General features: G+C 52.4%; 1 protein-coding gene across 4 annotated transcripts in view; it reads left to right on the top strand.

Annotated features, from left to right (window-relative positions):
* The window catches only part of LOC144170708 (uncharacterized), a 188649-nt gene that overhangs the window by 69770 nt on the left and 94072 nt on the right, over positions 1-24807 (top strand). For all 4 annotated transcript variants that reach the window (XM_077700670.1, XM_077700668.1, XM_077700669.1 and 1 more), the window contains exon 3: positions 7567-7915. In XM_077700670.1, coding sequence (XP_077556796.1) covers positions 7567-7915 — 349 coding nt within the window. The remainder of the gene's footprint in view (positions 1-7566; positions 7916-24807) is intronic.

Below are 24807 nucleotides of genomic sequence, written 5' to 3'. Positions count from 1 at the left end.
GAAAGACTGAACCAACTTGTAGGTCGTAATTTCGATGATGCGATGGCATGAGCAGCCATGGCGGGGAGATGCGCATAGGTTTTTGAGGTGAAGGCTGAGGGAGGGGAAGGGGGAATTGCGCATTGAGAGAGATAGAGAGAGAGAGAGAGAGAGAGAGAGAGAGAGAGAGAGAGAGAGAGAGAGAGAGAGAGAGAGAGAGAGAGAGAGAGAGAGAGAGAGAGAGAGAGAGAGAGAGAGAGAGAGAGAGAGAGAGAGAGAGAGAGAGAGAGAACTTCGTTTGCCCTTTAGGCTAAGGCCTCCTCATTCAAGGGGGCCACTGGATTTCCTCATTGGTGGGTCTTCCAGGGGTCTTGCTGGGTGCCTATGGTCTTTTGGGCAAAGCCTGCCAACGATAGCTGCTGCTCTAGCGTGGCAAGTTGAGTGAGCCACTCCGCGCGGATATTGCTTATGTATACCTTGGGGCACAGCCAAACATTGGGGGATAATTTCCCGTAACTGAGCGGGCGCCCTTTCCTCTCCCCAATATTCTCAATGCACTGTTCCTGCTATGCAACTGTAGGCTTGTGGACATATCTGGTCGTGGACGCAACAGAATTTCCGCTTAAGCTGCTCCTGCAAAATTCTCGCACGAACCCTATTTGTAATACTTCTTGTACTTCGTCGCCACATCGCCCACCAGTGTGCAATGGCTCGCTTTGTGACGCGTCCTACTAGGTCACATCCCTACGAATGTGTTCTTTGTAAAAAGCAAGGAAGAAAAGTAACCAGAGTTGGTTTGAAGACGTCGGTTACTGAGGCTTCAACTGCACACACTTTCCCTGCGGGATGGCCTCTGAACGGTGCCGAGATGAATGTGTTGTATCGTCAACCTTGCGTGAGAATGCCTCTGCCTTGTTGGGTTTGGCCATGCATCGTGGATGGTAGTTGGAAGTCGTCCTTTGAGGACGCGGGGGATGATGATATTCGTATATTTTCTTAGGTGGTGTAGTTTCGAACCTACAGTGAGCACCGTATTCCTTGTGCTCAGGCTGTTTTTTTATTATTATTATTGAGGAGAATACGGTGAACATTACGAAGCGACAACTTGCAAGACGGCAGGACACCCGGGACCTCTAGATGCACAATGTGTGCATCATGCTTTTCGATGGAGGAATGTAGTCAGAAAATTCGGAGGCAAAGAACGGTCTGGGGCATCCCAAGACAGGAACGGCTGGGAAAATATCAGGCAGGCTTTCACAATGCAGTGGATACAAGCACGCTGATGATGAGGATGATGATGACTGTGTCACGTATGACGGGGATCAGCGTTCGATGAGCCGCACAAACGCAGTGGGAACTCTCTGTCACTCACTATTGGCTACGGGCTAACTGCTGCGCTCCGTGCTCCTCCTCGCTTGTTGTCTGAACTGTGCTCGCTGCCTGAGAAACTACCCTTCGCCACCGCTGCCTGTTCGTCGCCGCTAAAAGTTCCATTCGAAAACAGCGCATTCCCTTTGGCACGGGGGAAAAGTTTCGTCGTCCCAATGACCTTTCCGTGGCAAAGGCACGTAGCATCATATCTTGGAAACGGCTCGGAATACTTGCTATGGAATGCCTTCCAGGCGCCTAGATAAATGTGCGGGTGTGCAAATGAGGTGGATGTGTGCGTACACCTTCGCCTGTCTTTTTTATCTGTTTGTTTCATTTAATGGCGGCAGAATAGAGTTGTGGAATGAAGACGCGCCAGCGCAGACCGCCCTCAAGGCGGGCACTCCCCAACCCCGTTGGCGCCGTTGCCTTCGCTGCGTACACGTAAGGAGAAGCAGTAGAAGAAGCAGTAAGTAAAAGACCGTTCGCCAGTGCAAATCTAATGAATGCACGTCGTGTAGCCGCTGATTGACACGCCGATCCTCTCGCCCTCTTTCGAAGGCCCTGGCGTCGGGGCCCATCCGGACGGAGATGCTGCGATGCCCTGTGGCAGCCCTCTTCGCGCTCCGAGCAAATAAACCGTCCCAATGACGGCTGAGCGACAGTCGAGCGAGCCTTCTCGACGCGATGTGGCGGTCGGAGTGTTTGCATTCGATCGGCGCCCTTCTCCTTTCGTCTACGTCGTGCCTTGTCAACGAGTCGGTTGATCGATTCTGTGCCGTTCGCGCTCCGACGCCGTGCATCCTATGCCACCGGAAGACGCCTCCTTTATTTTTCCGGACTAGAAAGACGTTTCGGTGAGCTGGATGCAGGCTGTCTTGTGCACGCTTAATTAGCGTGATTTTGTAAGCAGTAAGCTTCAGTGATGTACTAGCCGGAAAATATCTTCTATGCAAGATCCCTCCACCGGGTGGGTGTCCCAACAACAGCACGGGTTGTGCAGGCAGCACAAAAACGAGCAAATTCCGCCTGCCGTCAGTGTAATAGAGAACTGCCGACTATTAGCCATCTACTCTGGTCTTGCCCGGAACTGGCAGGTATCCGAGGCAAGCACAAGCCTTCGCGAGTACGAAGAATCACCGAATGGCTCTACCCAAAGGACTAAGTGGAAGACACGCTGCTCACGATGTGGACCTTCGCCAGAGGCACGCCTCGTGAGAAGGACCTAAAAACGTGGACTTCCTTTGCTTACTTTCACCACCCCTTTCCCTCTTCGGCCATGGCGCAATCTTCGGGAAATTCATTCATTCATTAATTCATGGTCGGTTGAACCCGCCACGGGGGCTCAGTGGCTAAGACGTTCTGCTGCTGAGCACGAGGCGCGGGTTCGATTCTCGGCCAGGGCGGCCGCTTTTCTGATGGAGGCGAAAAGTAAAAACGCCCGTGTGTGCGAGATTTCGGTGTACGATAAGGATCCATAGGTGGTCAAAATTAATCCGGAGCCCTCCACTACGGCGGGCCTCATCGCCAGTGTTGCGTCGGAGCGTTAAAGGGACAGACAACCGATTTTTGTCGCGTATGTGTTCTCTAGCTCATATGAAAGCAAGCGTTTTATATAGCCCGGTAACAACAAGCAATTTTTAAACAAACTGGCGGAAATAATTTTAATTTGGCAGCAAACTTCCTGAAATCGGAAGGGTGGCGGTTCGTAGTGTCGAAACTTGACACTACAATATGTGTCCCTGTCACGTGACCTGCAAACCTAGCAGCTACTGTAACTGCTGAAACGTTTATTTACATATTGAAAACCTTTTAACACAAGTATTTGTACAAGCTTAAATAGTACATGTATTTCTAAACATTACTTTGAAAATTCTAAAGACACGCCGCCCGCCGCCGCTGGGTTGCTCTCAGTGTGGCTAACTGAGCCACCATGCCCAAAATCAACGGCAGCGTTCAGTAAACAGACCCAGCGAAGGAGCTTTGACGATTCTGTCTGAGTCAGGGGCGTTTGTTTTGTCAAAATATTCGATTTCAGTCTCCAAATACACCAACGGCAGCTTAAAAAAAAACAAAAAGAAAGAGACGCGCCCGGGGAGAATCGAACTTCCCGCCTGCACAACGTGAAGCCAGATTCTACCTCTCGTCTACCCCAACAGATGGCGCATTCGTGCAAAATAGACCCTTGCATTAAAAAAACACATAAAGGAACAGGAAAGCCTGCGATTCACACTTTTTTTAGCTGGGAACAAGTTTTTAAATATCCTTTTTTATTTCGCATAAAGACAAAAGTATGTTGCCGAGCTACTCTATATCATGGTTGCCAGCATTAGTTTTGGGAGGGACACATACGGCTCGCAGATCAGAAAATTTGATTTGAAAAGTTCTAGAGCGTTATCAGCAAAACCGTTCCTCGTCAAGGTGCTTTAAGTGATGCCCTTTCATTTGGAATAGAGAACATATACTCGACAAAAATCGGTTGTCTGTCCCTTTAACTCTACAATCAAGGAATCAAATCGTGGTCGGTTGATATTCGAATGGCGCGAACGCTGCCGAAAAATCTTCATTGGCAACATTTCGAAGCATTCGATCTCATCGGTATGGCCAAGCGCACGCTTCAGGGCGGAGTCTCTGTTTTCGCTTGTACCTGTGAAGTGCTTGTACAGATGAACAACGCAAGCAACGAGAAGCAACTAACTCAATTGGGGCTGCCGAACACGAGAAAGACGTCATCCTCCACTCGGCACGGATGCAGCCTTTGTTGCTTGCAGTGTGCCTGGCTTGATCAGAACAACCATTTGCAATGATTCTCGTTCAGACTGAGATGTAAAACATGGCCCTGGCTTCTGCAGGGTCTCGGCTCGAAAAACCTCAGCGAATGAGGGCGGGCCGTGACTGGCGCTGATATCTGTGTGCAGTGTGCCGGGCGGGGGTCGAGGAAACATCCTTCCTCTCTGCAGACGTGCATGTCTGGAAGTACGCACATACTACGACAAGAAGAAGAACGACAACAAGATGGAGCCGGTGTGTATCTTGTGGAGGAGGAGTGGCACGTGCCTAGTGGGTTGCTCGTGCGCTCGCTTGCGTACTTTTCTTCTTCGGAATTTGGGAGGGCCGGGTCGAGGGCTCTCGTGTGAAGGGCAGGGCAGCTTCGCGCGCGCCTCGTCGCGGGGTCCCGCCACGGGGCTCGCGTGCAACCGACCTCGTTGCTCCGGGAGACACGGGGCCATTTTCTGGGGGCTTCTGTATCCGCGCGAGGCCGTGCCGGCGACCCTCTCTGGTCCTGACACCGGGAGCCGTGCTCTGGAACTCCAGAAACGACCTCTTGCCTGGTATACTAGAGCCGCAAGCCGAAGGAAAGACAGAGAGCACATACGCTTCGCTGACTTGTGTAACGCTGGCACGTGGTGGCTTCAGGCATGCCTGGACGAATGGGGACATCTCACGCGCTGTGTATGCGCATTCCCGCCTGTGACAGGGTCCTGTTCTAATTTGGTGCCTGCCGGGTTTGGCGGCGGCCCTCTTCGTAAGCCGCACGCGGCCTTTGATTTGTAGCTGGATTTCCGTAATCCGAACGTATAAGGCAATGTGCAGAGCAAGGGCGAGGTTATAGTCTCGTAGCTGAGAATACGGCGGGGAATGCCGTATTCAAGATATCCAGTGCTGCGCGGAACACCGCGAGAACACAGACCAAGATGGCGACGTCGGCGTTGACTTGGTGGTGGCCTGCTGTGAATACATAAACTACATATCAAGCCCCGCATTATCCCCCAATTGCATTCCCGTCCCATCTACGGCCGTCATTCATCGCGCGTTAGCGTTGGGGAAAGGCGAGACCCTGAACACGCAGTCGTCATTGTTGTTTTGAAATGGCGGTGCTCGTTACACAGGTGCTCGCTCGTAAACGTTCGCCGCCAGAGGCGCAGTCACGGAAAAGTGATTCTAGGCAAATGTCCGTTATTGCGGTAAGGGAATTACCCTGTTCCCTCTTTTCCTTTTTTGTTTTTCGCGAAGGGGGGCCGGCACAAACGCAGGTTCGGGCGCGTGACTCCGTTACCAGATGAGAAGACGCGGCGCCGACGAGGAAGTTTGGGGGGGAAGGCAGACATCAGCAGCGAGGGCCTGTCGGCAAACACTGAGCGGGCAGCGGTGTGCTCTCTCGTGAACCGCGTTAGCTGGCGTGCTACCCATACGAATTCGCCTTGCAAGTGCGGGCTGTGCAGTAGTAGGGGCTCCTCTGCACTGCTTCGGGAGGATGTGCGCTCTTTGATTGTGATTGCTTACCTTTACCTCTTTTCTGTCTTTTTGCGTCGTCCCTTCGCACAGGCTTCATGACAGGCTGTCCGCCAACGGAGCGGCGCGTACAAGAGCTGCTGCTTGCCCTGTAAACGAATCTTTGTTCATTCTGCATGGGGATGGCACTGTGCTCAACTTGGAGTCGTCTCCTCCTCCGGCTTTTGCTGGTGTGCGTCCGAACTAGCCCGCGATGTATAATTTATGTGTTACGTCTGGGTTCAGAACATTGAGAAGTTGTACCATATATTTCCTTAGGAGCTTGTGAAGTCGTGGCCTGCAGCCTTATTCGTTGCTCATACGTGCGTTGGCAGTCTCCCCGAAGCCGGTGACTTGGATGGTGTACGTTTGACGAGCTTAGTCCAAAACATCTTGAATAGCAGAGCCGTAAGCTTGAGTTCCATCCGTGCGTGGCGTCGCTCAAAACTCGGCGCAGCAAAGTGAAGGGGAAGAAAACGCTAGGCCAATAAATGGTAGCGAAAGTGACGAAGATGCAAGAAGCCGGCGAGCACGTGTGGGGAGTGCACGCCTCGAGAAATACCAACGCTTGTCGTGGTCGGAATCGGATTTCCATGTCCCTCGCATTATACGAAACCGGCGTCTATCCGATTGCGCTATCGTCGCATTCGGGGCGGTCAGCATTTAGTTTGGGTTCGTAGCGCGGAGTTGGCTTCGGACTTTGGCTGAGTTGAAGTGGACGTTAGCTTCGGATTTTGGCAGTTGAGATTTTGGACATTAGGAGGGTGGATTGTGGACTTTGATTTGAGGCAGTTCGCATGGAGAAAGCTTCACTCTTAAGAACGGAGCTGTTTAAACTTGAGTTCAATCCGTGCCTGGCGGCGCTCAAAGCTCGGCGCAGTGAAGGGGAGAGAAAAAAATGCTAGGCTAATAAGTGTGAGGGGAAGTGGCGAGGATGCGAGGAGCCGACGAGCAGGTGTGGGTAGTGCGCGTCGGGGCGCAGATGTTCGGGTGGGGAGGTGCATGTCGGGGATTGGCTGCGCCTAGTGATGACGTAAGCTGTGACGTGCAGGTGTTGTCCTGGTTGAGCGAGACGGCGTGCGCTCGGTGGCATCAGTGTCCGATCTACCGATAAGATGGGCAAACCTAAGAAGCCAAGTTAAAGCTTGTGAAGACCCCCAGCTCCGCTGTTTCCTCAGTCTTCGCTTCTCAATTACGAAGGCGGCCGAATTTTTTATGCGATGAAGACCTCTAGTACGGGAGGAACCTTCACTGCCCACCTCGTGGCATAACCAAGCGAAATTGATTCACTACAGCACTACAGGCAGGGGGAACACCGTGCGCATATTTCCCTTGTGCTGCTTCACAGCAGCTCCCTAGGGGCATTTCTGGCAGGGTAACGGCATATGAAACATCTTGTGTTAATTTGGGGATTGGTGTACCGCGCCTGTGTGACTGCTTTTTTCCCTTTCACACTAACACAGACTAGGTTACGTACACATATCTCACGCTACACATGTGCCGCACGCGTACCGTAAGTGTGGCGAGTCCGGCAATTCTCATATTTCCGCTGAGGTGAGAATATTAGCGAAAGCAAGTAATCGCAAAATGAGATGAAACCATACGAAATCCCGTAGGGGACGCGCACCGATAGGTGCGGAACTGTCGTGTAGTTGCATCCGAACAGCATCCTACGGCTGCCGTGCACCGTGTTGCTTTGGCCCCCTCGCAGAGAGCGGATCCATTCTGCGGTCGTTCTGAATCGTGTTGCAATTTTTTTGTAAAAATCTCTCATGTCTAGACTGCAACTAAGTAAAACGAACATATGGGTACTGTTTTTTTAAACTATAAACAGCTACAATTATTTGCGCGACGAATAGTTGGATTCGCAGCCTTTCGTTTTCAATAATCACCCAACCGTCTCTTTCCGTTCACGCGTTTGAAACCGTCTCTGTCTTCCCTTCGCAGGACCAGGTCCTGGGTCTCGGTGGCCTCCTCGTCTTCGTCCTCGTCCTGCTCGTCCGAGCCCCCGGGGGCGCTCAAGAAGAAGTGCGCGGCCGGCATCGGCGGCGCGCAGTGTTCGTCGTCCGCTTCGTCCGTGTCGTCCGCTGCACCGTCGTCCTCGTCGTCCGGCGACAGCGGCGTGCGAAGCAGCCGCGCGCGCAGCAGCTCCGAGGACGGCGCGTACAGCTCGACGAGCGAGGCCGAACTCGACTCGGACCACGAGCTCGACCTGGACGCCGAAGTGGACCCGCAGAAGCTGCTCGGGGCGTGGCTGGGAGAGCTGGACGCCATCAACCTCCAGCAGCAGCAGCAGGTCAGTGCCGATCGCATTTACGCGTACCCACGTGTACCGCGCGGGCAAAATAAATGGGCGGAAAAGGACGCGTTCGCGCACGCGTCTCCCGCTCCAAAGAACCGGTTTGTTTGCGGGAAAGCTCCCTGATCTCCCTCTCCCGCGTGCGTCTAGATATTTCGCCACGTTGGAAACCGCATTGCACGGACGCACATGTCTCTGCCGTTAAGGGCGAAGAAACATATGTGCGGAGAGCGGCGCGTTTCCGCATGCGTTTTCCCTCTCCGGAAGCAGTCCGGCAGCCGTCAGGAACACGAATGAAGGCTGCAGGACCGGTATCAGAGAGCGAAAGAACGCTTGCGGAAACGCGTCGCTATCCACACATGTGTTTCGCCCCAACTACAGACATTTGCCGCCGGGATGCGTACAGTTCCACAGCCGCTGCTATTATGACGGCAGTTGTTTCCAACGATGTAACCTCAATAGGTGACCGGTAAAAAGCGCAAAGGCTCATGGGTACATTGTTTTCTCCCGGGGAGTGCTGCCACTTCCGGTTCGGGAGCTCTCCTGGCCTCCCGTACGCCGTCGGCTTTCACGCGTGTGTGTGCTTGCTGTTTATCTATTTCCCCCGGGGGAAAAAGCGCTAATGCATCGGGAATTCTCTAAATAACAACGATTGACCCTACTAGGGGTTTATCTGACAGGAAGGCACCCTGTGATAAATAAACAACGCGCAAACACGCGTCTGAAAGCCGCCGGCGTACGGGAGCGCAGGAGAGATCTCGCATCGGAAGTGGCGGCAGCAGACGACGTACCCGTGAGCCTTCGCGCTTTTTACCGGTCACCTATGGTATAGTTTAGCGGCCGTGACTGTTTCGACGGCAATGGCTACTGCCTTCAGCGTTGGCTCATCTCTGTGACGTCGCGGTGCGAAAAATCGTTAACGGGGCGTGCTCCGTATCTATTCCCTTTAATATCGTTTACAGGTAACGGGAACAGATGCAGCTCACGCGGAAGAAAGAAAAAGAAAAATGCATTTTCTTTTTGACCGAAATGTTTTGGGTTGGTACAAAGCGTGTTCTACATGGCGGTTTCGACGTTTGTTGCTGCGGTGACTTTCAAGGCCGCGCTTTCGGGTTTTATAAGTTACGCTTGTTCGTCGTTACGTTCATATTTACTTTCGACTCGGCCACGGAAATTTCCTTTCGCTGTTAGGGAACTTTCCGCCTAATTTATGGGCACGGAGCGTGTCAGCATAATTTCGAGAATGTCCCGTTGACTTCCGTGGTCGATATAGAGGCGATGCGAAGAAGCTTCAGTCTTTAATAAACGTGGTCACCGATCAAATGTCGGCAGTATTTTTTTCGCTGCTCCTTTATGGTATTTGTTTTTTTTTACACAGGATGAGTGATTAAACGAACTGTTTTTAATCATTACAGGTGAAATAATGATTTACTGTGGCTGATTCGGCTCTGAACTACTTCGCTCACAGATTTTTTTTTTTTTTTGAAGAGTTTAGAGGCATACTAGTGCGTTTGCGAAATTACAGCACAGCCCCCCCCCCTTCTCTTCCCCCCCCCCTCCTTGAAAGCAAAAAGGTCAACGTTAATTTGCGGCCGTGTCAGCCGGAGTCTATAAAGTTCCGTTCAATCAAATAAGTCCAAACGCGCCTCGCAAAGCGAGAATTGGCGAAGAAGGCTTGTGCGTGAGTCTGTGAAAACATGACATTCACCAACTTCAGAGCAAGAACGAGACAATCTCAAATCTGCCGAAGATCCCACGCGGAAAGAAGCGCGAACAGGGTCGCCGTGACCGCACAACGCGGTAATAAAAGACAACCCCCCTGGTGTTAATCGAGTCACACGCAACGGAGAGCGGAAAGAATGGGACCAACGCTGTGGGGCCCGGCCGGGCAGTCGACCGCGAACAAAGCAGACGAGAGAAAAACGGAGCGTCGTCTACTCTCCGGCGGCGGAATGGAGCGCCCAGCGCAAACAGTAGAAGGAGGAGCCGCCAGCTGCTTGAAGGGGCCCCGTAAGGAATAAAAGTAAATTTGCAAAGAGTCGTCTTACAATCAGTACACGGAAGCAGCGAACACAGAGCAAAACAGGCTGCGAGATGCTGTCGGGACTAGTCTGCGGGTGGCTCGTGCTCAATCTCGGCGAGGCGGGTCGCTCCATCTCTCTTCTCCAACATCGAACGAAGGCTCGAACGATTGAGCAATGACGTTTTGCCCGGCGGGATGCGACGCCCGGGCGTCGATAAACGCACGATTGTTGCTCCTGCCAGGACCTACCTCGCTGGCGTCTTTCGGGTGGCTCTGTCCCCTCACTCTAAATTGTTTTTCGGAGGCCCGCGTCGCCCGCCTGACCCCCCGCGGCCGCCATCTTTGGTTGGCATTCGCTATCTCCGCTGGCTTTCTTTTTCCTTTCACAAATCAAGCTGGGCGTCTCTATCGGATGGCGTCACCGATCTGCGCCTTCTGTTGTTTTTTTCGGGAGGCGATGTCCCACATATGTGGCACCTAAGCTGTCCGCTCCGATAACGGACTTCTTTATAGGCGCGCCGCTCTGCGCTCTGGCGAAACGGCTCGTCTCGGCTTGTTTCGACTCCGCCGCTGATCCCCCTGGCGCCGGTAATCCAGTGTCTCTTTTCTGTCGTACTTCTATATGGCCGGTACACTGTAGTTCATGCCTGGGGTCACTGAGTATACGTCTGCCGTTCTTTACTTGACAGTCGTTACACTTTTAACAAAGGTCGCCTCTACTTTTTGTGGGCCTCGGTTGCGTTGAAGTCGCATTCTGCCGTCAAATGCCACTTGTATAAAGATGCATGTTTGCACTGCACAAAAGTTTCGTTTGACCTGTTTTCGATGTGCCAGTCTGCCCGTCAGCGTGACGGGATTGAACACACGACGCCTAAATGTGGCATCAGGAAGGCCGCTTAGATGGGTTTCTGGCGTCGAATCTTTCAGGAACAACTTGCGCGGACGACCTTGCATCGCCAAGGCGGGCGAGTTGACGGCAGCGAACTATTGTATTCCTGACCCGTTGGTCTCGGGGAACGCATGCGATGCACGCAGTCTCGCCTTTATGAGTCTCGCCCGGTGACTTGATCAGCGTGTTTCTTGCTTTGGTAACTCGTTCTTTGACCTCTTTCACTGCGTTCGCTGGTGTGAGACTATCGCTGGAACTGCCTACGGGCGTACCCGATGTGGAACAAAGCCGAGATGAATTTTAGTTCGTCAGATGTCGCTGCCGCTTCTAAAATTTTGTGGCGCCCTCATTACGATTGCGTGTACTGCTTTTCGGCTTGGTTTGGCGGGCAGCTCTCACAACGAATATTTAAATGAAGTGCCCTATTACTGGCACAAGCCCATATAAATTAAAGCGGCATACAAGCGTCCGTGTGCAACCCAGTTGTATGTGCAGGCAACCTTGTAATCATGAATATACATGAGCGCGTGCCAGCTGACATTTTAGGGGCGAAGCTCCTCTTGCTCGGGCCCTGTCCCATCCCTCGTTGCTGCTGTACACGGCACCACGATGACGATTGTGGCAGGATCCCCCTAGGGATTGGCCAACCAAGGATTGGCCGAAAAGGTCAAAACGTTCAACGCGTTCGTTGCTACCAAACAAGGAGGAGAGGAAGAAGAAGAGGTTGTCGTTCGTCGCCTGCGAGCTCAAGACACGTTCCGGGGGTACGCGACACAAGACGCTCTGCAGAAGGCGACGGCCAAGGTGGCTAAAATGTCACACACCGAATTCGCAAACTTACCCATGGAGATTCTCATCGTCCCAAACAAGCCCTACATAATCACCACAAACATCGACGTCGTGGACGGGCTTGTCAACGGAGCGGTGGGAAGCCTCTCTGAAGCTTTGCGAGCGAGGAGTGGTGGTCTTGACGCGGCGGCGCCCGGTTTCGATCCCACGACTCTCTGGCCGCGACGGGAGGTACGTGGCGCAATTCCCACTGCGCTACAAACCGAGACGCGAGCATGGCTACGACCGCGCCTTATGTCCTTCACTCATTCAGATGGTGCGCGCCGTCAGGAAGACCTATAACAATGTTTCACGGTTTCACCGATAAGCATTTTAGCTTCGCCCCTCTCATCATCATTCACTTCGTGGAGATGGCGGGTTTTCTTTTTTTTTTTTTTTTTTTTCGAGTTTTCGGTCGTTCCCCTTAAGAAGCAGGCAAACACAAAATTTTGCGTATTCCTCTTTACTGCTGCGTAGGCGTATACATAGACTCATCGTGCACCGACAGTCATGGCCTTTCGCGAGAGGCAACCCGTACATTGGGGTTTGGGCGTACTGGCTGCTTATATTGTCACACTTTCGAGAGCCATTGATCTCGTTCCGCTTTTATTAAGCTTTCTATTCGTCTCACGTGCGTCACGGCCCTCACTTCATAAAGTACGCTTCGCAGCGAGTGTGCATGACTTAGTGAGCGTAGTTCCTACAGTGTCCGGATGGCCTTGATACCCAAGGACGCGGCGAACCATGGGCTTATCGGGTCACGCAAGGTTTCTGTGTTTGTATGTACTGCACATCGGAGGCACACGCCGGCGTTATCTTTACGGCCTGCTCCAGCCGACCTGGCGCGCGACCGGACAGTGCCGCCCGATTGATGGCACGTACAAGCGGTCACTTGCGTTACAGGCGCCACCCGACCCCCTATCCACTCGCGTCTGGCACAACGCATCGCGTCTCCATTGGGCTTGACTTAGTGCCCCTTGAGAGAGTGGCCTGCTTGGCGATAGGAAGGATGGCGCCGTCCGGGAAATTGCGTTCGACGAGAGCGATTCGGTCCTCTGTCCAGCTTTCGTGTTCATCCGTAAGCGGCCAGCTGTCCAAGAGTGATACTCGCGACGCAAGATATGGCCCTCGCTTCATAACGAAATCGCGCACCGCGTATAAACAAACGATCAGGTATACGCGGCTGCTTTTCCATTCCTGAGGGGCCTCGCAGTCGATGCGACTTGGCGTCTGATATATCAGGCGCCGTTTTTGATCTTTTATACTCTCCGGTCATATGGAGTGGGCTATACGAGGGTGCTTCATTTCTCCGCCTCTCTCTCGCCCCCCTTCAAGCTTCTCCGTATACTTGTAATGCAAGTGCTGCGCCCACACGCTGACCCAATTTTTTCGGCGGGAGTCGTTGACTGGGCGGCTCCTCGTCGTCGGGACTAACTCGACGCAACCTGCCGCGAGCTTTCTACTAGAAACAAGCGAAGCAGAAGGATGCGCAGGATGAAGCTCATTCGCCATGCTTCACACGTTCGCTGTTTCTGTCATATAATTTCGCGAATGATGTAATCTCACTCGCATGACTGCCATGCGCAGCCAGTTTTTGTTTGCTTTTTTTTTTCTTCACTCACATTATTCTCATTTTCGTCGCGTTGATGCATTTAAGGCTAGTGCAGCGCTGTAGGTATCAGAAAGCCGCAAGTTGTCTGCGTTTTTGCTTTTCGTTGGGGTTGTTTTTTGTTTGCAGTATGCTTACTGTTTTATTTTTCGCTGTTGCACGGTTGGGTGGGCTGCAACGCCCTCGGGCAGATAGTGGAAGGGAAAGGAAAAAAAAAAAAACAGGAACGCGCGTTCGTCTTTCCGGTGCTATACCAAATGTGTGACAGGCGGAAATCGGTCACTCCCGGTAATGGCTGCCTGGCACGTGCCCGACCACAGTCGAAAGGGAAATGAGAGCGACTAAGAAAACGGATACTCCCCAGGCACGAGCGTCTTCTTCTTCCCGTGTTATACTTTTTGTTTATTTCCTGACCCGACTCCTTCCCTGCCCTGGGTCATTTGCATACATCTTTCTCGAACGCGTCACGCCCATCCGCGGTCGCCGCTAATTATTCGACACGGCACCACGCTCGCGGGGCTGGGCAAGCGCGTTTGTTACTTTCGCATCCGGCACGCTTTCACCGACGTTTTCCCCTCCGCTGGCGGTTTTATGCGCGTCTTCAGTCAAGATGGAAAACAGGTGTCGTACGCGTATGTGGCACTGCGCGGTTTCGCGTACTATTTCGTAAGCGAGCACTCTACGCGTTTCCCCATGCAAGGCTTTAACGCGGCTTTTACCGTAGTCACGTGGTTCTGCTCTCCGGGCTTGAGTACATTTTAAATGCTGAGGCATTGGTGAGGCCTAATTCTGTTGTTTGACTCCGTTTGCCGGTCGATGCCTTCTCGGTGTCACCTTCTACTCCGTAGCAGTACGTAGCTTGGTTGTTGATGGTATTGTTCGTAGGATTGCCCAATTTTTAAGTCTCGATTACAAGTATATCCTTTAGCCGGCCTTCCTGACGTGTGAACGGGTTTGCGGTTCGTAACCTTATCCTGTTGGTACCTGCTTTTGTGAATCTGGAAGGTTGAGCAGTTGCCAGACGCTGCCTTGAAGAAGGGATGTTGAAATCAATTTGTAAACATTGTGCAATTGTTTTGCCGTGTTTGAAGTTTCGAATTTTTGGCCTGTGCTCTTTGTTTTCTCCGCCAATTACTCGTGTTTGTTCCTGAGGAGACGGCGCCCTTTTCAAAACTACTTTTTCGTCGGTGCTATTCTTCCTCGCCCATTTTTTGCCACTAGCTCTGATGGCACGCTCCTGACTCCGAACCAGGCCGGCATCTCACACATTGCGCGCATGTTAGCCCGATGGGAATTGTGGCCAAGCAGCGCAAAGTCGATAATAGTCGTGAAGGCTGAGCCTTGAAATTTAAAAAGTTTGAATCAGGGTTTTACGTTTCGAAACCGTATACACCTAGGCGTTGAGGCGCAGCGTAGGAAATTTAGCGCACCTGGAGTTCGCCAAGATTTCTTTGCCTCCACACGAAGAGCAGCCACCACGTTAGCCTTAAAGTGCGCAGCTGGGCGACGGGGTACATTGCAGAAATAGGAACAGCGATGGCGGGCACACTGCCCGTGTTCTTAAAGCGAACGCTTTCTTAGTGGCCCGTCAAAAAGAAGCTAACGCATTGCCCCATAGAGTGGTTGGTCGACCGAAAAGCTCTCATAAGATCTCTTGACGCACGTCTCGTGCGGGAAACCGGGTTTACGTGGTGTCAAAACGTTTACTCGAAAATTTCGAAAGAGGTGCGGTTGTATAGAACAATAGACGCACCGATTGTGAGAAAGGAGTACAATAGTGTACCTTTATCTCGTAAAGCACGTGTCTGTATACATTTGCATCATTCGTAGATGCGTTTATTTAGTGCGCGAAAAATTTTCGCTGGGTTAATTCATCGCTTGCGATTTCGCTCTTTAACGGTTTGACAATCGATTGGACGCACTTTCAGCGAAGCACTGTTGACGCACTGTTCCTTTCGCGCTTCTCTCAACGTTCTTTAGGGGCTTCCCGGTCTGTCAACCATGGTAGACCGGCGGAAAAATTTGCGGTTACGCCAGCCTAAATGCTACCAATTTTTTTTTACTTTTCACTACGCCTCGTCTTAACGCAGTTCAATTTATGCAATAGCCTTAAGTGCTTGGAGACAGACGGCATTAAACCGCATCCCAATCTGGCGTGACGTCACTACGGTAGTTCAGGAAGCAGCCAGGTGCTTCCCCCATCTTTTCGGCGTTCGAAATGGGCAAGGTGCCGTTGGTTAGGCGGAAGGGTGAAATGATCGAGGAATTACATAACAGCTTACGCGGTTGGCCGCGCGCCTGCCTGCCCCGTGCCACGCGCCGGCCACGCGCGGTCTTCTCCGTATCGCGGTCCGCGTCACGCGAGCTCGATCCCCTCATCTGGGCGCGACGCAGCGGGCGGGCGGGCGGGCCGCGCCACCCGGCGTCCGCTCGTCACCTGCCGCTGCTGCCGGCGGCGGCGGAGGCCAGGTGCGCTGGCGGGGAGCGCACGTGCGTGCTCCTTTAAAGGGCTGCCCCCGACGGCTTAACACGGTTCCTGCATAAGTAAACACGCCCTAAGAGCCGTGGCGCGTGATTGTCGCCCGCGTACATATTTAGTCAATTGGTTTTCCTCTCAGTGCCCACTTACCGTGCGAGATGTCAATTGGCTGCAGCAGCTGTTAAGCGGTTGTGGTCGTGTTCCGAGGCTATTATTGGGAGGCTCTTCTTCTGTCGCGATTTCGGCGGCGACAAATAAAGGGTTGAAGGGGTGTATCGCCTAATCCTAATGCAGTGCTAGCAACTGAAACTTAATTTTTTGGTTATGGCAAACGAACTTGCTCAAAAACGATAATAATAATCTAACTGGAAGCTGACTGTACTATTCCGCTCACTATGACCTACAACGCTCATTAGTATCCACCGCTTTGTACAACCTTTGTCTGGTACCGGGGGTTAAAGATCAAGTATACGTTAGGACTACGACGTCCTAATGAATCGCCTTATCTTAACGCATATGTCCATAATCATTGTTTTGCCGATGTAATCGCCTGGATACTAATGAGCGTTGTAGGTCACAGTGAGCGCGATAGCACATAATAGTACGGATATTTTGGACTTTGCTGCCCTGGATGTCGTAAAATGCTGCGAACTGTCCTCGCATCGGCGGAGACGGCGGAAACAGTAATGATGGTTTTCAATTCACTCTACGAAGTCTCTGTAGGGCGTCTTCACCGCAATGCTGCAGTATGACAAATCGAAGTGGCCTAGTGTGCAAATTAGGAGGTTGACGAAGCTGAGCATACGGTTTTGACTTTTAAAAATGCATGTGCGTAGGGACAACACGCAAGGCATTTTGCATTGCGCAGTGTCCCAGGCCAGATGTTATTTTTCACGCAAATTGAATGCTCGGCCACGTCATTCGTCGAATTTACAGACTGGGCCCCCGCGATTGGTCATTCTGGAGCAGTACGGTGAAGACGCCTTACGGGGACTTATAGTGTAGGTACCTTCCGCGCCGATGAAGACAATGCAAGTGGCACTGCAGAAAACTGCGTTATTCGCACTTGAAAACTAGCGTGAGGACGCTGCGATTCCCCCAGCGCGCCTTTTGGAAGCCATCGTTCAAGCTGTCGCCGCTGCGCGTTATAGATGCGAATGAGCTATCGATGACATCCTAACGGTGAAGCGGAGGAAATAAATGTTAATCGCTCTGCGGGAGCGGGGAGCGAGTCTCAGCTGTACAGCAAGCCCGCATACACCCAACTGCACAGGCGTTACTGCTACATAATTGTGTGGCAGCACTGGATACTAAACCCGCGTGCGTTAAATTTACGGCTTGCCGCTACTTTACAAGACCAGCTGCTTCTGGGAGATTTTATTATTAACGGTGTCATTAACGCCGGAACCGCGTTTTTTGTTGGAACCGCACCGCCGTAAGATGCAGTATATACAGGCGAACACTATACCTGCGCCCACATTTACGGGTCGTAAAATTCACGTCCGCCTAGGACACAGAGCGCTTTGCCTTGCTTTTATGCGCATTTAATGGAGCAGGTGATTGCGCCGCATTTGGTGGCCCAGGATGCGAAGCGAGTAGTGAGCGGAGCGGTGTTCATCTGTCTTGAGCAGAGCGGCACAAGCCTTCTCGGCGCTTTCTGCAGTTGCTGAAATGTGAAATGAAAACAAAATAGAGATTTGTTTGATTTGAAAGAACTCAACTCCATTCCAGACACGAAAGATGGTTCTGTACCCTACACCCACCCCTCCCACAAAAAAAAAAGGAAAGAACTGAAGAAATAATACGGAGGTTTCAAATTTCGCGCTACAGTGACATATGGGCAGAAGTTGCGTAATATGCGTGGGTAGTGCAGGTTAGCATTCAAGTGATATTGTTACGTTCGCGTTTAACTCATCTCGCCATGACACCGCCGGCTATTCTCCATTCTTTCTTCTCTACGGCCGCGAACCCACTCTTCCATTGGGTATACCCTCCTTCCTGATGCGACACCTCTGGCTACAGAATATGCTCGTGATGCTGTCGCTCACGCTGATGTGGCCCGCCAGGTTGCCCGTGCCAAGCTTTCGGCTTCCCAGTCCGCTCAGAAGCACCACTATGACCAGCAACATCGCACCGCCCATTTTACGCCCGGCTCCTTGGTCCTGGTCAGCACGCCATGCCGTCGAATTGGACTTTCCGTAGAACTGCTGCCTCGCTTTAAAGGCCCCTATCGCATTAAGCGCATGGTCACACCGGTCACCTACGAAATCGTTCCCGTTGCTTCGTCCTCACCGTCACTGGACCCTGCAGCTCAACTAGTGCACCTTTGCCGCCTCAAGCCCTATTTCTCAACGGCCCCACCTGCTCCCTGAGCCTAATTTCAAATGTGCACCGAGACGGTGCTTACCCCGCCGGAGGGGGGGTCATGCTGCGTAACATCCGGAACATTTCACATAGCATTGGACTGGACCACCAGGTGGTCAATCCATCGTACACTTCACCTATGCGTATGTGCCTCATCAGTGGGCGCGTACAGCAAGCCGAGAGACGAAGAAGAGATCGCGCAGAAACGGACTGGCATGAGCTGCATTGAATTCCTTGGTTTTGGTCTCTTGGCCTTCAGCTGTAATTATCTGTTAATAGACAGCTTATTCGCATCTGCCCCGTAACAATATGATCTAACGCAACTGCATGTCCCACTACAATTGCCCAGTCATGTTTCTTGGTGGTGGCATATGGTGGCCACCATCGCACAAACAAGGTTCTGTGACGTCATAGAAAAATGGCTAGGGAGTCGCCAGAAAGTGGCTAGGCTAGAAAGGGGCTAGGGAGTCGCTAGAAATGCCTAAAAAGTGGCTAGTGAGTCAATAGAAATGGATAGAAAGTGGCTAGGGAGTCGCTAGAAATAGCTATAAAGTGGATTGGCAGTCGCTAGAAATAACTAGAAAGTGGCTATGGAGTCGCTAGAACTGGCTAGAAGTGGCTAGGGAGTCGCTAGAAATGGCTAGAAAGTGGATAGGCAGTCGCTAAAAATGGCTAGGGATCGATTCGGTAGAAATGTCTAGAAAGTGGCTAGGGAGTCGCCACTGCTTCGCATGTTTTCCTTAATATCTAGGTTATTTGTTTGAAGTTTCCGGTAAGATTGGTATCATTGTTATTGGGACAAAGCAGTCTTTATGGAACCAAATTTGGGCTTTGTCTTCTCGGCCCCTTGAAGTATAGAATGCAGTGAAGCGTGCCATATTTTTTTAAGGTTCACTTTATGTACTCCGCTGTTCTCTCTATACCGGATGTACCCGTGAGAACGTTAACCCATCCGCGTTCAATAGGTGGCGCAACCGGAGGGAGATTCATCAACACTGTGCGGGCATTTCAAATACTCTGTTCTGCGTGCAACGCCCCTCCCCCCTCCCGCGCCCCCCGCCACGCCACGAAGCACGTCGGCAATTATAAGCGCCAGCAAAACTGATTTTTCAAGGAGCATTCTCTCTTGGTAGTCTACTATTTTTGCCTTAACTTAGATTTTAGAAATGCTCTTGACTTTTGCAATAAAATTAGCTAGCGGTTGTACTAGCGCAGCAGTCACTGAAGCGAAAACAGGTAAAGACATTACAGCCAACGGCAGCCCTAAACATCACGTACAGCGTAAAAAGTAAAAAAAAAGAAAAAAGGACGCGAGCTACGAATACATTGCGAGAAAAGATTGCGAGGTAGCGAAATCTATGCAAATTTAACAGCTGTTGAATTTAGCGTGCCGATTACCTTGTGTTCGGTCTGCATTTCTGGACAGCCCGACAGCGCCCGGGTTCGTGCGCTGTCGGGCGTGTGTAGCTCAACTGTTTACTCAAGCTTTCGAGCGGGCGTGTCGACATTGATATCTGTTAATTTGAAACTAAGGAAGTTACCGCCCTAGCTGTATATCTGCGCGGCCTTTCCTTCACCGCGCCGTGTCTCACGTCGTTCAAGGCCGCTGAAACGCCTTGGATACGTTCTGCAGTCACCGGTGACAAATCGGCTACACCGCTTATAACGGGGTAGTCTTAGAGGTCAATAAATAAACGGTGGGCGGGAGAATTGAAAACATGGGAGCTTGCGATCACTGCGTAACTGCCGCCTCCGGAAAGCAGCTATTCCGAGAGCGCAGTGATAGGTTGCCGGCGGCTAATCGCGTTTTATGGCCGCGAGCACGCGCACATGGCCAGTGCTTATCCGACGCCTTAATCGGCCGTTTTCCCGCCTTAATTGGACGTTAACGAGCGAGTGGTGAGGGCTGCGCTCGCACCGAACAAGAGGAGGCCGGAAAGCCAATCTGTCGTCGCCTCCCTCCTCTCCGTGCCACCTAAGTACACGGTGACACTCTCGATCGTCGCCCGTTTGCGGCAGAATGGCCGACGGCGTCTGGCAGGTGACTCCCGCGCTCCTCGTCTGAAGAAGCCGGGTTGCCTTCGAGCCCAGGCTTCCTGTCCCCGGACGGCTGCAGTACTGCTGTGGTGTCTGGATAGTACTGCGATACTCGGGGAGGCCGTATAACATCTCACGCAATATCCTCCACACAATCTAATGCTGCACGCAAAAAAAAAAAAAAAAAAACACTAGAATAGGCAGAATTTGAGCTAGTTTGATCATTACGACTTATATACTGGTCATCCTAAATTTAACTCAGGGCACACACGAACGGAAGATGAAGCACCGCTGACTTTACCAACTGAATTTTATTTCGCCTCGCCTTGTACATTTATACACACCTTGGGCACGTGATAATGGTGCAGCAGTGTGCAGTAAAGGTTTTTCTTTGTCCGTTAGCGCAACCGACGCAGTGCTGACACACTCGTTGATGGTTTTTTTTTTTGCTTTTTTTCCTCCAATTTTCTTCAGTTCGATGATTTCACTCGCAAGCTTATCGCTTTTTTTGTGCATGGTAATGGCGCGATGGAAGTCCGCTTCCCGCTTGTCACGTTTGTCGCAGTCTCGGTGGCGCAGGACAGGCTTTCGCGCGTTCCTCCTCCTCCTCTTACTCGAAATCTTTAGCATATTGGGAGTCGTTCCTGACACCCCCTGTCAAGACGCCGTGCCGGATATCGAAACGCGCATCGATCCGGCGGCGCGTGTGGCTGATCCAATTTGACGTGTAAAAGCGCAGCGCTGGAGCACTGCGCACCGCCCGCTGCGAGAATTCCACCTGCGGGTGACAGATAACCACGCTGGTTAGCTACCCTCCCCGTTCGCGCTTCGACCCAGCCGCCGATGCAGAAATGTAGATTTGGCGAATGGATTCTTTGAGGCATCGGATGGTGTTGACGTCGAGAATGTTACCGGATATCGTGGATCACTCTTTTTTTTTAACACGAGTGTGTTTTATTCTTGGAAACGCGAAGATTTCGCTGACGTCGTATCCGTCACGGAAGTGACGCCAGTTCAACGAAGCAAGCGGCCTGTAAAGGGTGCATCCCTGCACACAGGGTCTTCTTGCGAGGAAGCAACCCTTTCGGGTTTTATATTTTAACACGAAAGCGTTTCATGTAGCGATACACCAAGATTTCACAGACGTCATATCCGCCACGGAAATGATGCCAGTACACGTTTACCGAAGCGACCCGCCAGCAGGGCGTCGCTCACCAAGCACACCCACAAGACAGCAGCCGACCCGCAAATCATGCTCAGCTGCAGATGTAGCTGCAGATTTCGCTGCACATTTCACTTTCGTGTTTTACTGATTCCTATGACAGAGGAATCAAACAGTTTTTTTTATTTGTAGATCGTTTCGAACCATGGGCAACGTTGTGGTTCATGGTTATGCCGTGCACGCAGGCTGTATCATATGCAAGGAAGCGCGCGAACGCGAATGGCGACGACATGCTTGTTGCAGAAGCGGTGACTAGTCGAACTAGTCGAACTTACGTGATTTATTCCTGTGCTACACGACAAGTTTAGATTGACAGTTGGACGCTCAATCGCTTACAAGTTTGCCCTGCAACGGGGCATCCGATGAACGATTGATTCGCAGGCCTTCGGAAATCCTTTGAAACGGCCGCGTACACTCGGTAATAATTCGAACTCACGTTAGGGAGAACGCAGTCGCCCGTTCGTTGAGATAACCTAAGTGGTGAACCCGGAGAAAGATAGTGACTGCAATTTGAATTACCTGCGAGGTGGAGTCAGTGGTAGTGTAAAAGGAGTGTTGGAGGTGGGAAAAAGAAGGGATGACTTTTTTTCAGTCCGGAAAGTCACGAGCTGTCGCCGCTGCTCGGGCCCGTGCAGTGAAATATTCGTGACCTGCAGGCCACGAGATCAAATAAGCCTTGAGGGAAGGAGGACATCCGGGCATCCTAGCTGGAATCCTTTTAAGAAGCTTGATTGCCCGGGAGGATATGTGGTCCGTGAGGTGGTAACGGCACGCTTTCTGGGGGTCTGTTACAAACGTGGTGTAGTCGCCAGGGGATGTCATGGCTGCGAGAGCAACGGAGGTTTCTTCAGCGGTGGCCGTGGCGGCACGATCACCAAGGGTGGCAAGTGTTGTAACTTAGTGGGAAGGTAACAGGTGTTACGACAGGGAGGGGGCATAGCGCCTATGAAAGCGTTCAAATACATGCAAAATCACGAGCTGCGCCCGGCGTCGTGCCGTTTTGTCCTGGTCGTGCGGTTGTCGCACAGGCTCTCTGAAGCAATGTAGCTTGCGCTTGCGGCGTCTGTCGCGCGTGACAATTCAAGTCCTTCCGCCCGTTCTTTGCTTATCGCCAGGTTAGGCACAGCTCGGGGGGAGGGGGGTTGGGGAGGCAAAATTCAAGACAAACCCTTGCGGGCACGACCGCGATACTCATTGTAACCTCCATTGATCAACCGTGTTCATCTCTTCGAAAGTCAGCGAAAGCACCAACGAGAAACAGCCACCTGCACTCCCTCGGGGCATTCTTCTTCGATGTGCCCACTAAAGCAGCTCACCGAGGGCTTATCGGGGTTGTACCCACGAGACACACCTGGGAGAAGCGCGCGCCTTGGTGGCGTGAGCGTGGATATGCAGCAGCTGCCCGCCGTCGATGTGCCAAAGAAGAGGTTCCTGCTTGTGCATTTCGCATGGGTCCGCTGCACGTGTGAGCGGCGTTAAAGGCCGCGTAGGAAGCGGCGTTTGCTCCCCATATCGCGTATAAGCCTGCGGCCATCTCGACACCTGGCGTGTCGGTAGTAATGGGCGGCCGATTTGGGCGCTGACCGGTTTTCCAGCGTCCCGCGGCTTTGGCGGAGAGAGGAGCACAGCTTCCCGGCTCTCCGCGCGCCCATCTTGGCGGACACCGCGCCGGGTAAGCTTGCACTGCTAGGCATGCCTCGAGGAGGGAAAGGATGCCGATGTGCGATGGCGGCGGGATCCAGCTCCTATAACCTTGATTGCTTCGGGGCTCCCGGAGGGTAGCTTCAAAGACGAGACCATCGCACTTCGTTTTCGATTTTTTTTTTTCTCATCGACGCGCTGCAGCTGTTCCAGCTGGGATTATATAGGCGCCCCGTTTCGACTCGCGCCGCACTCATCGGGGAGAGATGTGCGGATCGTCGATGATCGTACCGTGCTTCTGACGGCGGTCCGGGCCTGTCTTCTGGAAGCACCCGTGCTTCGTAGCTCTTCGAGAGATCGGTGTTAATGAAGACGGCGGCGTTCTTCGCTCGCGATCGTTGACCGGGGACCTTTTTCGTTGGAATTCTTCGACGTCGTCAACGCTGGTCGTGGTTTTAGAAAAAAGGACTACATCGTGGACGAAATGAACGCTTGATTGTGTTTTATGTTTGGACCAACCGTGAGTTCACGTGGAAAATTTTCTTGAGCCGTTTTGCGGTAGAGAAAAAAGCGTAAGCGTTCTTACCCTGGTGATGCTCCACGACGTGCTAACCGTTACCACGAACTGTGTATCGCTTAAGGACGAGAGTCGTGCGCGTTGAGGTGGATTAGTCGCCGCACTTCGACTACATCTCCGTTGTTTCGGTTGCTGCTACAAAAAAGCGGAACAAGACGTCATCGAGGAGTGCCCCCGTGCGGCGCACCGCACTTTTGTTGTAGGAGCGTTGGGACTTCTGCTTCCAAGATTTGTCCGCGCGTACGGCGAATGAATTTGAAGTTGCGAGATCCTGCTCGAAGGTGTCGACATCTTGAGAGAGCATGATAAGATGAACACTCTATAAACGTCTCCGTGTGGACCGAGTTTTAGCGGAAGTGTTGGGGTTTGACACTTAAATTTGACCGGACACGGCTGGGGCCGGCTTGGAAGCACGCGCATTTCTCTGCGTACAGCCGTCGCAGATCCGAACGTGGCGAGAGCAGCACGCGATGAGGTCAGTAGGATCCTCGTTTCGCCGGCCGCATCCCACCGGCGGCTGTGGCTCACGGGGTCATTAGCTCGCGGCGCGCTGCGAGGCCCTCGGAAAAGGCACGCCGAGCCAGCTAGCTAGCGAGCCGCCCATGAATCGGCCACTTGTTGTCGTCGGCTAGCGGGAAGACTGGGACGCGTCTGCCTTTGGATGACGACGGCGTGCGTCTCCTCTTTCCGGGCCGCCAACGAGGTCTTTGTTGTCGCCTCGCCGATGATGCTTCGAGGAGAAACAGGCGACCTTCTGGGCAGCCACTTCGGAGCGGCGCTCTGACGAACCCCCGTTCTCCAGTGGTGGTGGTGGTGCGTTGATGGGAGCGAGCCGATGTGAACTCTGCTGAGATCAAGACGCGCGGAGATGTTCTGCAGTCTGTTGCTGTCCTCCGTGGGCGCGGGAAGAGACGCCGAACGGATACTGCGCGCGTTTGTGAGTAGCATCGTCTTCTCTCTTATTTTGCCCCGGCTGCACAGCGCCGTCGCTTGTGACTCGGTCTTCCTCCCACAACTGATGATCGCTCTTGAACTTCGCGCGTTGTATACATTGTCCGTGATTCGTGCGTGCCTCTTTCAGGCCCAGTTGTCGGCGCGCCGCTTCGAGTTTGGAGTACTTAAAATGGCAAAGATAGCAATGAGGAAGTCGTTGGCTGCCAAATAGACGCCGCGAATAAAGGAATCTTCCGCGCGGATGCACCTGCAGGTGAAATTCCCAC

The sequence above is a fragment of the Haemaphysalis longicornis genome, unplaced genomic scaffold (genome assembly GCF_048455015.1).
Source record: "Haemaphysalis longicornis isolate Haplotype H1 unplaced genomic scaffold, Haemaphysalis longicornis Haplotype H1 scaffold_2, whole genome shotgun sequence".
Taxonomy (NCBI): domain Eukaryota; kingdom Metazoa; phylum Arthropoda; class Arachnida; order Ixodida; family Ixodidae; genus Haemaphysalis; species Haemaphysalis longicornis.
The sequence above is the reverse complement of the archived record's forward strand: the minus strand, read 5'-3'. Positions and strand labels throughout refer to the sequence as shown.